Source organism: Rhipicephalus microplus, chromosome 4, assembly GCF_043290135.1.
Source record: "Rhipicephalus microplus isolate Deutch F79 chromosome 4, USDA_Rmic, whole genome shotgun sequence".
Taxonomy (NCBI): domain Eukaryota; kingdom Metazoa; phylum Arthropoda; class Arachnida; order Ixodida; family Ixodidae; genus Rhipicephalus; species Rhipicephalus microplus.
Window position 1 is genome coordinate 122,473,739 of NC_134703.1, and position 16,533 is coordinate 122,490,271.

A 16,533-nucleotide genomic window follows, 5' to 3' on the forward strand; every position below is an offset into this window, starting at 1 on the left:
ATCTATCGAACTTTTAAGCAGGAAATAGCCAAGAAAAGGAAATATGATAATACTCGGGGTAGTTCTCTATTGTTTGAGGCCAGGACGGGAGTATTGCGAACAAAGACATATCGAGCCATATACGACGGGGTAGACACAGTATGCAGTGCGTGTGGAGAGGAAGAAGAAACTGCCGAACACTTGATAATGTTCTGCAAAGGGCTTCACCCTGTAGTTAAGGTTGATGGCGCAGAGTTTTTCGAAGCACTGGGGTTTAGGGACAGTGAGGGCAAAATAGACTTTAAGCGGGTAGAATTAACTAGAAGGAGGTTATCTGATTGGTGGCTAAAGTCAAGGCCCGAGTGAAAATTGAACCCTTCGCGTCAAAGTACGAATCCTCAACCTCACTATTTAAAGGAAAAAAATAAATCTAGTTTTTGGTTCATTAAGTATAACGGCTTGGTGACTCTAGCCACCGCCCGATCTAAAGGGTACAGCCATATCCATCCATCCATCCATCCATCCCCCATCTGCCGCGCCCTCACCGCAGCGCCCGCAGCTACCACTTCGTCCGTTCGACCGCAGCATCTAAACGAATGTGCCAGCGTCGTTCAACCCGTGACGCCGCCCTTGCTCAACGCTCCTGTTCGCATCCCATCAGGGTTCACTTTGAGACGATGGTGTAATTTTTTGCCGTCTGATTTAGAAGGCTGCAGCTGCTGTTCACGTTAGTGGCGAGTTGTTCTGTTCACTATACTTCCTTTGCATATTTATCGCAGTTACCACCGTATACTTAAAACTTTACAATAAGACGCCCCTTATGGGTAACTTTGCTTAGTCATTTGCTGGTTTTCATTAAGGTTATACACAGTGGCCAAACCAAAGAAGTGTGATGCTTTTGTGGAGTTCTACGTACCAAAGCAACGTTTGGATTACCAGGGAAACCATAGTAGATGACCTTGGCTTAATTTTTCTGATTGTGATTGTTTAACACACGTCTAAACCGAAGTTCACAGGTGTTGTTTCATTTCATTCTCATCTGCATGTGGCCCCCGTGGCAGTGCATTAAACCCACGTCCTCGGGATTAGCATGGTGATACACTGTACCTGCTGAGCTACCCCGATGGGTACGCAGGAGGAAGGCAGTTGATCTTATAAACTGGCAAGGAGCGCCTCCAACGCAGTGACTGGCTTTGCAACACACTGGGTTACCGTGTAACCTGCTGTTATTACGTTCGTACAAAGTACAGGTGACAGTGCTGAGCTATGCGATGACAACCCGTCGAGCAAGCATTAACTATGACCTACATAGGTACCTATCTCCATGTAGTCGTTTCAAAGAGCAAGCAGCCTTACCGAGCCAGAAGTCCGTAGCTCTGAAAAAGAAAGATTTAGTAATCAACCTTGCCACAGTGAGCCCCAAAAATTTCGATGATCAACGAGGGTGAATTTCTCAAGCGCTAAGTCTCCTACATTTGGAAATTCGCGGGTTAGGTATAGAACAAATCTCAACATTTTAAACAAGGCTTTTCGTTCCCATAAAGCCGGCTTAAGGCGCTAGTGAAGTATTCTTTGTACAAGTACCCACTTGTGGCCTCCAAGTGGACGTTACATAGTTTTGGAAGTTGCATTACACGTTCTATCGCGTAACTCCATCACACGTTGTGCTACTCTCTCAGAGAAACCAACTATCATAGCAATTAAAATGGCTTCGACTTACCGTGAGACCCGAACCCAGTGAGTGAAGTAGGCTGCCAACTGGGCTTTTTCTTTTTCATGCTTAGGATATATCCCTCTCATTTAACCACCAAAATTGAAAATGTACAGTGTGACAGCTTTGCAGCCGGTCTGAATTCAATGTATAGATAAAACGCTGTGCCACTGCGGATACTGCGATGTTTGCGCCCTTTGGTCAGATCTCTTTGGCCCGAGTTTTTCAAAGTAATGTATGGTAGTGAACATTTTGAGCTCCGTAAAAACGCGGCTATACAAAATCGAACGTGGCCTGGTGCGTATTTTCTCTTGAGAGCCGTCTTTTTTTACATATATAGCACCAATCCAGCTCGTCAAACTATCCCCGCTCTTTGTCGCCCTCTTTGTCAAATAATCAGATAGCTTGAAGCCTTCAAGGTCACATCTGGCGATAAAAAGAGACATATCTGGTGAAAGAGTTTGATCAATAAGTTGCGTCGTATGACGCACTTTTTCCCCTAAGCTGAACCTGAAACTTCATGCAGGCTTCCAGCAAGCGATCGTATCTTGCGTCGGCTTGCAACTTCCAACTGCGCCAAAGACTTGCAGCTCGCCTTGCAGACCCCCCCCCCCCCTTTTTCTCTGAACAAAAAGACGTAAAGAAATGGCCACCGATCAAGTCCAGCGCCAAAGCTCTTCAAGTTTACATTCTTTTCTTCACAACAGCGCCGCCTCGCTGCATCTCGCAATCACTCACTCTGTAATGCTCCCCACATCACCTCAGCATCCCAGCATAAACTACTTATCCGCTTTAGACTGCAGATAAGTAGAAAGGGCAAACATCGACAAAGAGTTTCACTGGCTTTTGCTTGAAAGTGAGGCGTCAAATGGCGAAAATAAAGAAGCAAAGAACTCCCGACAATAAGTTGACGAATGGCGAGCTAGCGAAGACAGAGATGTAAAAAGAAATCCCATTTTGTCCTGGAAACGGCCAGAGAGGGGGTGTGGGGAATGCGACAAGTCAGCTCGAACGAAAATACTCTTCTGTCTTTTTTTTTTTTACAATCTGCTCGCTGGTTTGGTGCATTCTCTGCTAGCGGCAAACTTGGAAACAGTTTTTATCTCGCTCTAGAACGACGATACAAAGGAGTCGTGTTCGAAATTTCAGCCTCAAGGAGGTTGCGATACTCCACTGGGATGAATGCGCCGAGATTGGTAGAGATAAGCCAGCAATGGGCGTCGGTTTCTTCCACGGTCCGCTTAGTGCATCGTTATAGCAGCTGCCAAACTAGCAACGCCAGCGAAGCTTCCAGAGTGGATTCGAAACGACAACTTTCTGAAAGAAGCTTTGTAAAATGTGCGACAAGCTGTGATAGTGTAAGTGACTCAATGTGTCACTGTCGATCTCGAGACGCTCTGCGCTGAAGGCAATGCGTTGAATGCCTGGTCGCCTTGTTCTTTTTGCTTTTCTTTTACTTTTACGTTGTGCTGAGTGATTTGCGAGATTGCTGCCAGAACTTTTGCATTAGTGGTGTAATCGTTTTGTGGCTGCTTCTACTTGCAATTCCTGAAAAAGGTGGACAGCAGTTGAAGAGAATAATATTCTTGAAAACAACGTGTCGCTGGAACCACCGATTTTAAAACTAGTCTTGCCTTCGTCACTACATGCTTACATAAGCGCACGCATCTGTAGGCTACGTACGGTCTCCTCCAATTTCAAATGTGGAGGAGGAAAGTGCAAATTCAAATCAATATGTTTCATTTCAGAAGCAAAACAACGACGCCAATCATGCACATTGTTTGTGTCTTTTGTATAGTGAGCTGTATAATTAAACCAAAATATATTTCTTACTCACCACTTTCAGCAGACGAATCCTTAGAGTTTGTCACGCGCTTCAATGCATGTGCAGCAAGTCTCAGGTGCTGTTCCGGCGCGACCGGTGTCCGTGCCGGCGTCCCAGTTCTGGCACGAGACCCGCGGCTTGCGCACGGGTCAGCGCTATGAGTTTTGGGCGACCGCGTCGACGGGTGCCGGTGAGGGTCCGGCCACGCGTATCATCACCCAGAGTCCAGAAGTACGGGGTGAGAACTCTTCTCTCATTCTGCTTATATTGATTACAACTACACTGTACGTCTTTAGAACAGAACTCGACGAAACATGCTATGAGAATATCAAGTGTCATAACACAAGCAAACAATACGTACGAGCCAGCGCATCGCTAGCCATGCCTCTTTTCCAGCGGATTATCGCGCTTGAATCACTGCGGTTAAATGCCGCGATTTCTGTTTTTCGCAGCTCCGGCACGCATAGCGTCATTCAGCCGGAAAGTGAGCGTTGCCCTGAAGCAAGACCTGGAGCTTCCCTGCAGGACAGCGGGACAACCGACGCCAGTAAGGGAGTGGAGGACAGGGTGTGTACACTTCAGATAGAATTGTCCCTCTCATTCACAAGCGGCATGCATCCTACGTTTTTTTTTTTTTCAAGTTCCTAGAGCGGCACTAGAACATATTCACATAGTTTTATTTGGGAACCAGATGCTATAGGTTTCTTAAAGTTGACCGGACTAAGTGACCGCTTATAGGCGTGCAATGGACAAGGACGCATGTACCCATATGGCGCTCTTGCCCTGTCCTCTCTTTATTCTTTTTTAATCCCCTTATTTCTTTCTCCAGTGCAGGGTAGCGAACCGAACGTGCGTCCAGTTGATTCCCCCCCCCCCAACCTTTCATTTCCTTTGTTGCTGCTCCTCCAAATGCTAGAAAGCACCAAACCGCCCTCTATCATCCGTCACGTTAGAGGAGCGACGGCTGTTACGTGTGTCAAACACCGCCAATAAACAATCCTTCGCATTCTTCCGGTAAACAGTATGAAAGCAGTCATGCCACGTATGCAGGTATTTCGATCTCTTTCCTACGCTACACGATCATCTTCCACCAAATGGCTGCTTTATTTTTCCGAATGCGTCACGGTCCGTGGTAGTCGAGAGGGATGTTTCTTAGTGTCGTCACTTTGGTTATTCTCCTGTCCTCATTCTCCTCCCTCCAAGAAATTGGTTGCCTTTTCCCCGCTCACACCTTCTGTCTCGCAAGACTCGTCCTTTCCTTCAGCCAATGTATTTCCTGGTATCTAAATGACGACGGGTGGAGATCGTTACCAAGACACCTGCCGTAAGCACCGCTCGCCTGACTGCCTCTCTCATTCTCGGCTCTATTCTGTCCCGGCCACCTCGTAATCTGACTGTCATCGCCGTCCTTGGGATCGTTCGTCCAGAGAACGGGAGAGAAGGCCTTGCCCTAGCTTTCCGTTCCAGTTCTGCAATCCCGCGTATCAGGCGTGTTCATCCCGTGAGAGACGGCCGCTGTCTTCGCCAACAATGAGAGTCAGGCCATTGCGAACGGCCGCGGGCGCAGACAACGAAGGGGAGAAAGCAGAAGATGGACACCGGCATTCCCTGTTCGGAGGCATTGTTCGATCCGCGCGCGAGCTCACAAAGCGAGCTCGCGAGAGCGTTGCACTACAGAGCTCGCGTCTACATAAGCGTGCACAGCCCGCATTATGTGTTCACCTCGAACGGGCACCCCTGCCGCAGTCAGCGAATCCCCCTGAGGAGCTCAAACCGAAATCGAGTGCAGGTGGTTGCATTTCACTCCAAATGGGCAAAAGGCCCTCCGGCATCCTAACCCTGACCCTCGAAAAACCTGCCCGTATAGTTACGAGCCTGAAAAGGAAGGAAGACAAAGATACCAATGGCACAGCAGCCTCGAGCAATGAATTCTTCGGCTACGCGTCTGATTCAAGCCTCTCTTTCTCTCTCCTTTGATTCCGCCCATCAGCTCACCTAAATATTAGAAGAGCTGGTGCTGCTGCCAGTGAATCTCAAGGAGGAAGCAGCTCTGGTATTTTGCAGCATCTGCATCGCTTTCGCAGTTGAAGGATTTCCCCTTCCCCAATATATCCTATCAAAAAGATTCAAGAGGGCGAAATGTCTCCCTTTTTGCACGCTCGTTAAAGCACTCCGCGAAGGCGCTGAATTTTGTCAGAAACCAATGCTAACCGACCTTTTGTGGAACCACGCCTGAGACTCGCGCCAAATTCATCGAACCTATTTCAGAAAGAGTCGTTAATTACTTCCTTTGACCCAGCACTTCCAGAGAAAAGCGTTGATTTGATTCACTTTCTTCTCTTCTTTTGTGACTCTTGCTATAATATTCGTTAGCGGCTGCACGAGAGTATGCTGCTGCATTGGTAGAGGTTTGATCAGAGTAGGGATATGATGGTAATTCGCGGAAAATAATTGTAACGTGGTAGACGGGAAAACAAACTTTACACATTCAGCACTAATTGCCCGCAAAGTTTGCGGCAACCTTAAACAGTGTGTGACAAATTAAAAATTAATTAAGTCACTCATAGATTGAAACCAGACCTAAATGACGATCCTTAAAAGATCGACATCTTTATAAGTAGCTTTATAAAGAAACGTAGTCACATCGCAATAATTTACCAAATAGTTCATCTCACATAATGCATTCCTATATTTACAATATCACCCACTCTGCGCATTTCAAGTAAACTTATGTGTGCTCTTACAAACCGCTCTAGCATAGTGATGTAGTTTTCTGGTGCACAAAAAACACGTACAGATAAAGACGGGACAGGCGCTTTTTATGCGCTATAAAACTACAGTATCCCGTACCAACAGGCCCAATATGCTATGCGTTACTTAACGTAGTAAGAGACCGTAAGCGTTATTGTTATTTTGTCATTCGTAAGTGTTATTTTGGTTCTGGTGCTACTCTGGAGTCGAGATTTTATGGCGGTGAGATAATGCCACGAACAATTAGCTTTTCAAACTTTTCTTTCTTCGTGTTTTGTATTTTGGCGGGTGGACTTCTAAATATGAATCACTTAGTCGGCAAGAAAGTTTTAGGGGCGAAGCTCCTTAGGGCGTGGGCTGTGCGTCCCCTGTAGCCTGTATGTAGCCACCTCTCGTTTAGTTCTTGCAGTGTCCACTAGATGGCGGTACCGTCTCCTGTATGTCGCCTCTTCTCGTTTAGTTCTTGCAGTGTTCACTAGATGGCGGCTCCGTCTCCTGCATGTAGCCACCTCTCGTTTGGTTCTTTCAGTGCTCACTAGATGGCGGGACTTGTAGCTGATGATGAAAAGATGCAAGATGTTATAAACTAGACGGCGGTACTTGTAGTTGATGATGAAAGATGCGAGATGTTATAAAATAGGAATGGTGTCAGATATGGCACGTGTCATTGGTGGAAGGCAATCGTTCGATTTAGTGCGGCGACGTACGCTAGGGGGAGCATTGTAATAAAATCGAGTAGGCAAAATGTACGGAAGATTCATGGTTTACCAGGTTTTCCTCCAGAGCTTCGCCCACTCATCATCATTCACTTCGTGGATATGGCGGCACTTTTTTTCTTCAATGAAACAGGCTTGAAGGTGTTCGCTGATCTCGTTCATGCCTATTCCACCTTAGTATAGCAGTGTCCTTATGATCCAAACACCTAATGCTGTTTACATGGACACGAAATGCTATAGGACCGCATAATTAGATTTATATGCTCGTTAAAGAACCGCAGGTGATTAAAATCCGCTGAGCCCTCAACTATGGCGTGCCTGATAATCATGTTGTAGTTTCGGCACGTGGCACCACATATTATTATTATTATTATTATTATTATTATTATTATTATTATTATTATTATTATTATTATTATTATTATTATTATTATTATTATTATTAAATGTCACTGCGCTCTTTAAATGTCGCTGTTTTGGGACTGCCTTTAAAATGCTGCTCTTTGTTCCCGTTTGTTTTATAGTTCCGGCCCCTTGCGGCAAAGCGACCGTGTTCGAGTGCTGCCCTCGGGTACCCTGCAGATCGAGGCAGCCGAAACAGGTGACGCCACGAACTACACCTGCCATGCGCACAACCTGTACGGAAGGGACGCTGTCCACTACACAGTTCGTGTTCACGGTAAGCATTATGGTCGGGATCTTCTTGCAAGCACTTCATGCATGCAACAATCGCCTTACCTGTACAGATGAGCGTACAGAAAGCGTCTACGTATACGTTTGTTTCTAGAGATGCCTGTACTTGGTGATTTCGTGCTTTTATTTCATATTTCCACACTCTAGTTCGTTTCAACAGTATTTCGCCGCTCTTGAGCATGTAATCCTATTGCACGTGCCGTGGGCATCGCGTCCTACATTACGACCTCATGGCACAACTATCATCATTCAATGACCACAAGTAAAAATCAATGGTGGCCCCAACAAAGCGACGTAATTTGTATGGATTTGTTTACTTCAGAGAGGGTTGAATTTGTGTTCCTTCGATGTCACCGATATGAACTTTGTTCACTATGTTAGGAATCATTCCTAGCTCTATTGTGACTGCAGATTATACAAGAGTACCATTGTAAGGTTTAAACTTTATGCTTGTTCTGTGTTGTTGTGGCGATAAGTGGCTTATTCTCACGTGGAGACTTCGTAACTTTTCCAATTGTGTCGTTTTACCCCAGATTATTCGTTTATTTAGAGCAATGTTCTTCTATAAATCTAATGCGCATAGGCACTTATTTTTTGTATACTTGGGCCCGGCTCAGCGTGTCTACGTAGGAGTAAATATCAACACGCTGTCTTATCGAAAAAGTTAAGTGTCGTACGAAAAACATGCTATGCCTTCGGGGGCGAATAACTGCTCACTCACATACTAAGATGTCAAGAATAGAGTAAAACCAAGGATTATATGTATTAATTTTTCAATTCATGATTGAACTTGGAATTACTTTACGCGGTGGGATTTTATATCTGCACTGCATTTATTTAATTTTTATTATTATTTTTTACAGCGAACATATCTCAGAAATGTGAGTACACGTTTCCTTTTTAATTCCCAGTATACCACCTGACGTATTAGGACTATCATCAATTTATAGAAGAGAGTATTGTTTTACGAGAACTGTGCTGATAACCCCAGTTTGCTTCAACAGTATTTTTTTAGAAGAAAAGTTAAAAAATAATCTCAATTCGGCAATATCAGTTCCGTACAATACCACTCAGAAGTACGAATCGATGACGAACATTATTGCATGGCTGTAATATCAAACAGCAACCTCAACGTTGTCTTGACTTCTCGTATACAGTTTTTGCGGCGTGCTGAAAGGCATGAATCACGTGAGCAAGCGTTACAATATACGGCTGCTACGAAGCCACTTCTCCTAAGATATTGGTAGCGACAAAGGCATACTGACGTTACGCTGAGGATGTTTGCACTTAGTTATGGCTTCATAGCAAAAGTATATTGCGTGATTTTTTATGGCAGGAGTGTCTAGCAATAACCCTTTTTGTGGGTGTTTTCTTCATCTTTCTTATTGAGTGTTCAGTCTCAAACATACGTTTTAAAGGTGGCAAACATTGTTTATATGAAGACTTCTAAACACGTAGAGACGAAACACAATGACGTTATGGTAATCTCGTCTCCACAGACAACAGCGAATCTCTTATCGTCTTCGCAGCTCCTCGGAGACCAGCGTCTCTAAGCGTTCTGTCGACAACGTCAAACAGCATCACGCTGGGATGGCTCAACAGGAACTCTGCCGAGGAAGAGAATGTTCCCAAGGTCAAAGGTGGGGGTCATTTACGAACCACGACTTTCCACCCTCGCCAACCCTGGATAGCGTAAAGTAGTGTTTAAACCACGCGCACTAGCAATGCTTTTTGTGTAACGCATTCGATCGCGGAAACAGGAAATGCGTCATGGCCGCTATACTTCAGGCACTGCCTATTACATCGCAACACACACTTCCTTGAAATGGTCCACGTATAATTCATGTTCCTCGGCCTATATACACGCCTCACTCGTAGAGTAGAGCTGGCAGCGCAAACGAATCATCTTGATGTAAAGCCGCTTCCTTTCTTCATATATCTGCATGATTTTTAGAGGCGAAGCAACTCATGATCGGGACTGTGTCCGTCCCTCGACGACCGTCCGGTGGCCCACTGCGCATGCGCAAACTCTCCCCCTCTTCTTCTAACAGTGCTGGTTGTTCACTTTGCGGCACACACATTGTAATACAGATAAGTAGAAGGACGCAACATGAGCGGCACACAACATATACAGCACTCCAACCACAAATGAAACATACACGGAAACATACAAATGAAAAAAAAACAAATGAAAACACAAGTGAACACCAGCGCTGCTTCACATTCCCTTTAGTGGGAGGTGGTCTCTTTTTCTTTGATATTTCACTCTTGCATCGCAAATTGAATATGGGGCGGCCAAAACACCGGCAGGGACAGCGGGTCGCATTTCTTCAAGTAGAGGCCGCATACGTTGCCATTCTGTGAGCCGCGTATTTCAGAAGACGACCGAGAGAAAAATAGACAGACAACCAAAAAGAGAAAATAAATAAAACCTTAGGCGAGAGGAACTTCTTTCTATCGAAGGCCGTCTGAGTGTCTGGCCTATTCTTTGAAATTTCCTATATCTCTCATACAGATAACATTTGAACGCTTCACTGAAGAAGTGAAGAAGCAATTGAATCTAACTTGAGTATTTTCGTCATTTATTTCAAATGCGCTCCAATGAGCGCGCATATTCGTGGAACATGTGAGCATGCTACGTTGCCGCACAATCTTAGCGCGGCCTATTTTCAGTGATAGGTGAATGAAAAGAGATCTGAAAGTTGAGCCAGCAAAACACGTGGTGGATATTTCTGCTGTCACATCTTTTTCGCGTGCAGCTGTTTCACAGATCGGTGTGTCTGCTCTTTATTTTGGGCCTCGATATGTGTGCCACGCGAGTTCCGTCTAAGAAAGCGACTAATAAATACAGTTATGAGTACAGCTTTGGAAACGCACTCGACAAATGAAAGCCAGGAGACGACAGGAGGCTGAATATACGCCGGAAATACTGTTGTCTTCTGAAGCGTGTGGCGAGTGGCAAGAACCTGCTGTGGGGAAAGAATGACGCATAATGTATTTCAGCGAAGTTTGAATAAAGTGGCAACGAACTTTCAAATTCTCGAAATATCAAAATTGAAGAGTATACGGTAGTGTCCTCGCGCAATAGTTCATTCATGTCTCTGATAAAAAAAATATTATCCGATATACCATCACAAAATCACGATGAAAGCAAGTGCGAAAGAAAGATTTTGTCAATTGTAGTATAAAATCATATCCTACTTGCTCGCCATACGTCAGTAGACGAAGTATTCTGCCGCTAGTGTAGAGCTTTCTGGGTTAAACTTACCAATACTACCCAATGCATATTGCTGAGCCAAGATGCAAGAGTCGAACTAAATGACTATTTCAATGAGCACTGGAGTATCTATGGTCGTCTCTGGAATACAGAGCCGTGCACTGTGAGCCGTAGCCCATATCTTGCTTCCTGACCTAACAATCTACGCAGCTACAACTGTAACAAGCCTTGCGACATCTTTCTTCTTTCTTTCATTTTTCGGAATATCTCGCTTGCGAAAAGCTGACGGCTAGATGAATGCTCCAGGCCGCTAAGCTTTTACCTTTGAATTCAACAAACCTCATCAAGATTGTTGCAGTGGTTTTAAACAAAGAAGAATTTTTCTTTATTTCAATGTTATCATGTAAATGTGGTTGAGAAGATGTTTGATTTATTGTTTGACTGATTAAGTTTGATTGATTGATTGATTGATTGATTGATTGATTGATTGATTGATTGATTGATTGATTGATTGATTGATTGATTGATTGATTGAATGAATGTGTTTCTATTGTCGATCATCCAGTTATTTACTGATCGTTAGGCTATCAAACCAACATTAGTAGGAAAAACGCACGCCATATGCGTGTGTATAAACACCGTAAACGCAGAGCCAGGTTCCAGACCTACACAAACTTTTCTGAGGTGCTGTTCTCCGCCCCGGTAAATCCCCGCTGCCACCCTTCCTATAGATAAAAAAAAAGTACGGGGAGCAAATGTATTTCATGAATGCGTTGCCTTTAGCTAAACAATAGAACGCGAAGGAGCACTGTGGGGCGCCTCCAAAAGCAATGCCTAGGGGCCAGTGACGTTGTGGGATGTTGTAAGGTGGCAGAAACGAGATTCAAATAAAAACGAAAAAGAAAAGACGCGCCTTTACGGAGCAGTGAGCATGGGAGGCAGGGAACGCGAAATATGGAGAACGAGTGTAGGATGTGAATACAAAAATGGAGGCTGCTGGGAAGAAGGAACGAGGAAAAGGAGGAGGGTACAGCGGCAGCTGGCATTCGCTACGAGACCGTTACGTCAAGATGTGGCCGTGGCGCGCGTGGTGCGACGATTTTGGCGTGAAGCAGGAGCTTGAGACAGAAACGAAAAGGGCGCGCACAGAGAGGTGTGGCGGCGCTCTTGTAAAGTTTATTCTGTTATTTTTATTGTGCCTTTGCAATGAAATAGCCGACGCTATTGTAGCCTACCTTCCCATATATATATATATATATATATATATATATATATATATATATATATATATATATATATATATATATATATATATATATATATATATATATAATCTGGATCGCAATGCTGATGGTGACTGACATAACCGAACGAAAACACAAAACTTTCTTCGAGTCGGAAGAAAAAAGATTATGAATATAAGACAACCTACGGGGGCAAGATCGACGACTGCCTGAAAAGAGTGCAGACAGCAGCAAGAATGTCCGACGAGGCGGAAATTCGGCGAAGTAAAAACAGGGAAAATTTATGCAAACATGAAACATTGCAGGCGTAAGCAAAGCAAGAAGCGTGTTCAGATGTCGAATGAATGTGTGTTCATCGATTCCAGCCGGCGCCTGGGGTATTCCTGCAAGAGCAGGAAAGTTATAGAGTTTTAGGGACAAAAAATAATAATAAAGGTGAGGATTGTGGTGTTTTGTGGAGCGCTGCTGAAAGGACATTGACGAGAAGCAGTCTTTCATCGTTCTTCTCGATAATCAACATAAACACAAGGACGAATAAAAGCAGTTCTAGAGAGAGAATAGGGGTGGGAGCAAAAATAAAAAATGCGAATGCAACAGAAAATGCAATAAAAGATGCGATTTTGGTTTTTCGGTGTTCAGAAAACGGGTTGAGACTGCGACATAACGGGTATTCAATACAGCAGCTTGCAGAAAGGTACCGTTGAGGTACAGAAAGGTTTAGTTGCGAAATTTTGCTCTCTTTCTTTAGATTCCCGTTGAGCTGAACATCGTTATTGCTTCGGCGTGCCTTAGGCCACCTTTTCGTTCAACCTTCCGCAGGCCGGCGTTGTTTTCCTCCTTTCAAATCTTGGCGCGCTTCACGCCCCTTGCTTGTCGTCGAATGTGACGAGTTTCAATCGGCGCACCACACGCACGAAATCCGGCTTCACGTTCTCGTCGTCCGTTTATCTTCACATTCCTTCCCAACTTTCCTCCATCTACAATGACGCGAAGCGTCCTTCAAAACGAAATGACGTTTCTGGTCCCGATTAAGTGACGTGGGAGTTTGTAAACACAAACGGCGAAAGAAGTGTTTCGGAATGTGCCCTGAAAAAAAAACAAAGAAAACATAAAACCGGCAAGAAACACAGATGCACTGTAAACGACAGCAAAGTCACTCGAGCTGCGCACGTCTTGACAGAGAAAAAACATTTTCGCACTTCCACCGTGGTCGGTTCTTTCGCGGCACCGTCGACATCTCTACATTGCGTCGTAACAAAAAGGGAGACTACGTCGTGTCTTAGTTTACGGAGCACCCAACTCCGTGCGGTTTCATGGCGTTCAATCGACGCCTGACAGGAGTTAGCCTCCATGGAGCTGCCGAAGTTATTATTGTGCGTCACATGGGCGCCTAATAAAAGTACATTATTGAAAAAAAAAATAGGTGGACCCTTAAGCTTTGTCTCTAGGAGTTGAACGTGGTAGTGATATTCTGTTTCTCTTGTGTACTTCAAACACTTAGTGTATAAAATCTTATCGAACACTCTATGCACCCACTACATGGCCTTAAAGGTCCAGCCCCGTGTGTGCATTTTGTATTCGGTGATTGGCTCTAAACTATGAAGTAATTATGATAATCCCATGTTCTGACATCCCATCGTATTCTACGCTTGTACCATGCATTATTACGGCAATGTTTCATGTTGTATTGAGCAGCATGTAAACAGGACACGCGTGTTTGTAAAGTATGAGAGCTGCTTTCACTGCATTTCCAAGCAGAGGAAGTTATCTCACTGCCTTTTCAAGCAAAGGCATGGCTGTTTGCTAAAACGCTTGCCACGCAAACGACCCCGGTTGATCCCCACTCAGGCCCAGAATTTTTTTATTATTTGTTTTATTTGCATTTTTCTCAACGTTTTAGTCGCGCAAACATGGTGATTTTTCGCTTACAACCATTCCACCGATACTGACGCCGACGCCGGAATTCTTGCGAAATGAGCTCTTTAACGCTATCGCGTTCGAACTCGATGTGGAAATGGGAGTGTTTAAACGTGGCAGGCATGACATTCGCTTAGCTTGACGGGACCTGTAAGGGTGCCAGGAAGCGTCCGACGCCGAGAGCACTTGCTTCTGAGGTATGCGTATGAGATATTTCAGGGGAAGCTCCTTAAGGCGTGGGTCGGTCGTCAACCTGTATGTATGCATGTATGTAGTAACCATCTCACAGCATATCCACGGAGTGAATGGTGATGAGTGGCGCAAAGTTTCGGAGTGTTTTATCGGCAAACCGTGAATCATCCACTGGCCGCTTGCACCCGTCGCCTGCCTGCCTGCCTGCCTGCCTGCCTGCCTGCCTACCTGCCTGCCTGCCTGCCTGCCTGCCTGCCTGCCTGCCTGCCTGCCTGCCTGCCTGTCTGTCTGTCTGTCTGTCTGTCTGTCTGTCTGTCTGTCTGTCTGTCTGTCTGTCTGTCTGTCTGTCTGACGCACGTACGAACGCACACACGTACGGACGTATGGACGCACACACGGACGGACGGATGGACGCACTTGTGAATGCACGGGCGGATGGACGGACGTACGGATGGATGGATGCTCGAACGAGTGGACGGACGCACTGACGGACGCACGGATGGAAGGACAGACGCATGGATGAACGCACGGTCGGACGGCAGTAATAACGAGCGGACGGGCAGACGCGTGGACTGACTGATTGATGGTCGCTTCGCCCCACTCAAAACCATTCACTTCGTGAATATGCTGGGATTTTTGAGTATGAAAAGTTTTCAACATAGCTTGTAAGATATGTATACCAGAAAAAACAGAATGAGAACATTTGTCGCGCTTTCACTTGCTCTGGCCACTTTATGCTTTGAGTACTTTAAACACCGCAATACAAGAGAAGGCACAAGCGAAGAAACAGGCAGGACGAGTGCGGTAGCTTCACTAGCGTTTCTTTTCGTTTGCACTGCTCGTTCCTTTCCCAAGTCTGTTGCCAACTAACCCCACATACCACGCCTTTACAATATATTATTTCATTTCATCCTCATTATTGATTTAATTTTTATAGTTCGATGCCCAAAGGCTAGTTTGGGTTCCATTTATAAGTATACTTAAGAACAACTGTAGTAATCTTAGTAATAGTCATCAGGAGTGGAAAGCTAGGAATGGTATCATAAGGCAAGAAATACCGTTTGGCTATTAGGAGGGGTCAAATTAATTTGAACAACCAAAATGGAAAAGTAAGAACATGCCATCTGTAAACACAAGAAGAAGTAAGGTGCAAGTGGTGTGCATATCTGCAAAATGAGAAGAGGAGTTAAGTTAAACGTATCAGTAATAGTTTCATTTTATAGCTTAATAAATGGAGCAACGGTATTGCAATGCATTGCAAAAAAAACACAAGAAAAAAACTTGAAGAAAAATATGTATACTTGGTAAAAAAATGTGTTCCATGAATACCAGTCAACTCAAAACAAGCAAAGAAAACTACTTCAAAGTAATACTTCTCGGTGGCGTCCACCATTTTTTTTTGTAGAGTGTCATCAGCAGACAAATAAGACTTTTTGCAGCATTCTCAGTCCATAGATGTAAAACTTTTCTAATAGCACCTAGCAGCAGTATTTGTCACCACTCCCCGTAATCGCACAAAAAAAACAAGAGGCGCGTTTGTAAAGCCTCCCCATTGTGTGACCCTGGCGCCGCACATAGCGTATCCGGCATTCTGTTGTCGTGGTCCGAGAAGTCTTGGGTTGGGCGAAACTTTTTTTGTCTTTGCCTTCTGGTTGTGTAAATTGTCTACACTATTTCCGTGACACAAATACGTCACCAAGGTCTTGGTGGACCCCAGTACAAAACACTTCCACGTTAAAATAACTACCCATGAACCCATTGTCAGTGTTCTGCTTCTACTATTAAGATCATTAGCAATTTCCCGCAGCTTGGACTGCCGGAAAATGTGGAATGTGCCTACATAGTTCGTTGATCATATGACGAACAGCATAAAAGTTGAGCCAAGAAAGGCATAACAAGTGTACTGTTTTTCTTACTTTTTTTAGCTTTGGTGTCCTCGCTCTACCCTGCAACTCGTTACGATTGACAGAAGTTCATGCAGTCTACAGAATCAAGCAAACTAGTGCCGAGCTGAGGGTCAGAAATATAAAGACGCATAGGCAAATTTCAAAGCCTTATCTTTGGTTGTTGCCGAGCTGCATTCGCTGGTGATATTCAAAGCACTTTCATTGCATGGTAGTTTGAGGGGGGGAAATGGCAGATTCCACGTACGAAGGGAATCGATGCTGTGTGAAGGATGCGGTGAGAATTTCGAGCATTATGCAAAACAGATGATGAGGAGAGGGTAAGGGTGATGTTGAAAGGGAAGGTGGGCACGGAAAGATTAGGGAGCCACAACCACTGCTCGT

At 44.7% G+C, this 16,533-nt stretch overlaps 1 protein-coding gene across 1 annotated transcript in view; it reads left to right on the forward strand.

The window, feature by feature from the left end:
* LOC119172851 (cell adhesion molecule Dscam1-like) overlaps window positions 1-16,533 on the forward strand; it is a 284,967-nt gene that overhangs the window by 248,937 nt on the left and 19,497 nt on the right. Inside the window, exons 23-27 of the mRNA XM_075893168.1 lie at window positions 3,582-3,753; window positions 3,968-4,082; window positions 7,507-7,661; window positions 8,539-8,556; window positions 9,205-9,315. Of these exons, the coding sequence (XP_075749283.1) occupies window positions 3,582-3,753; window positions 3,968-4,082; window positions 7,507-7,661; window positions 8,539-8,556; window positions 9,205-9,315 (571 nt within the window). The remainder of the gene's footprint in view (window positions 1-3,581; window positions 3,754-3,967; window positions 4,083-7,506; window positions 7,662-8,538; window positions 8,557-9,204; window positions 9,316-16,533) is intronic.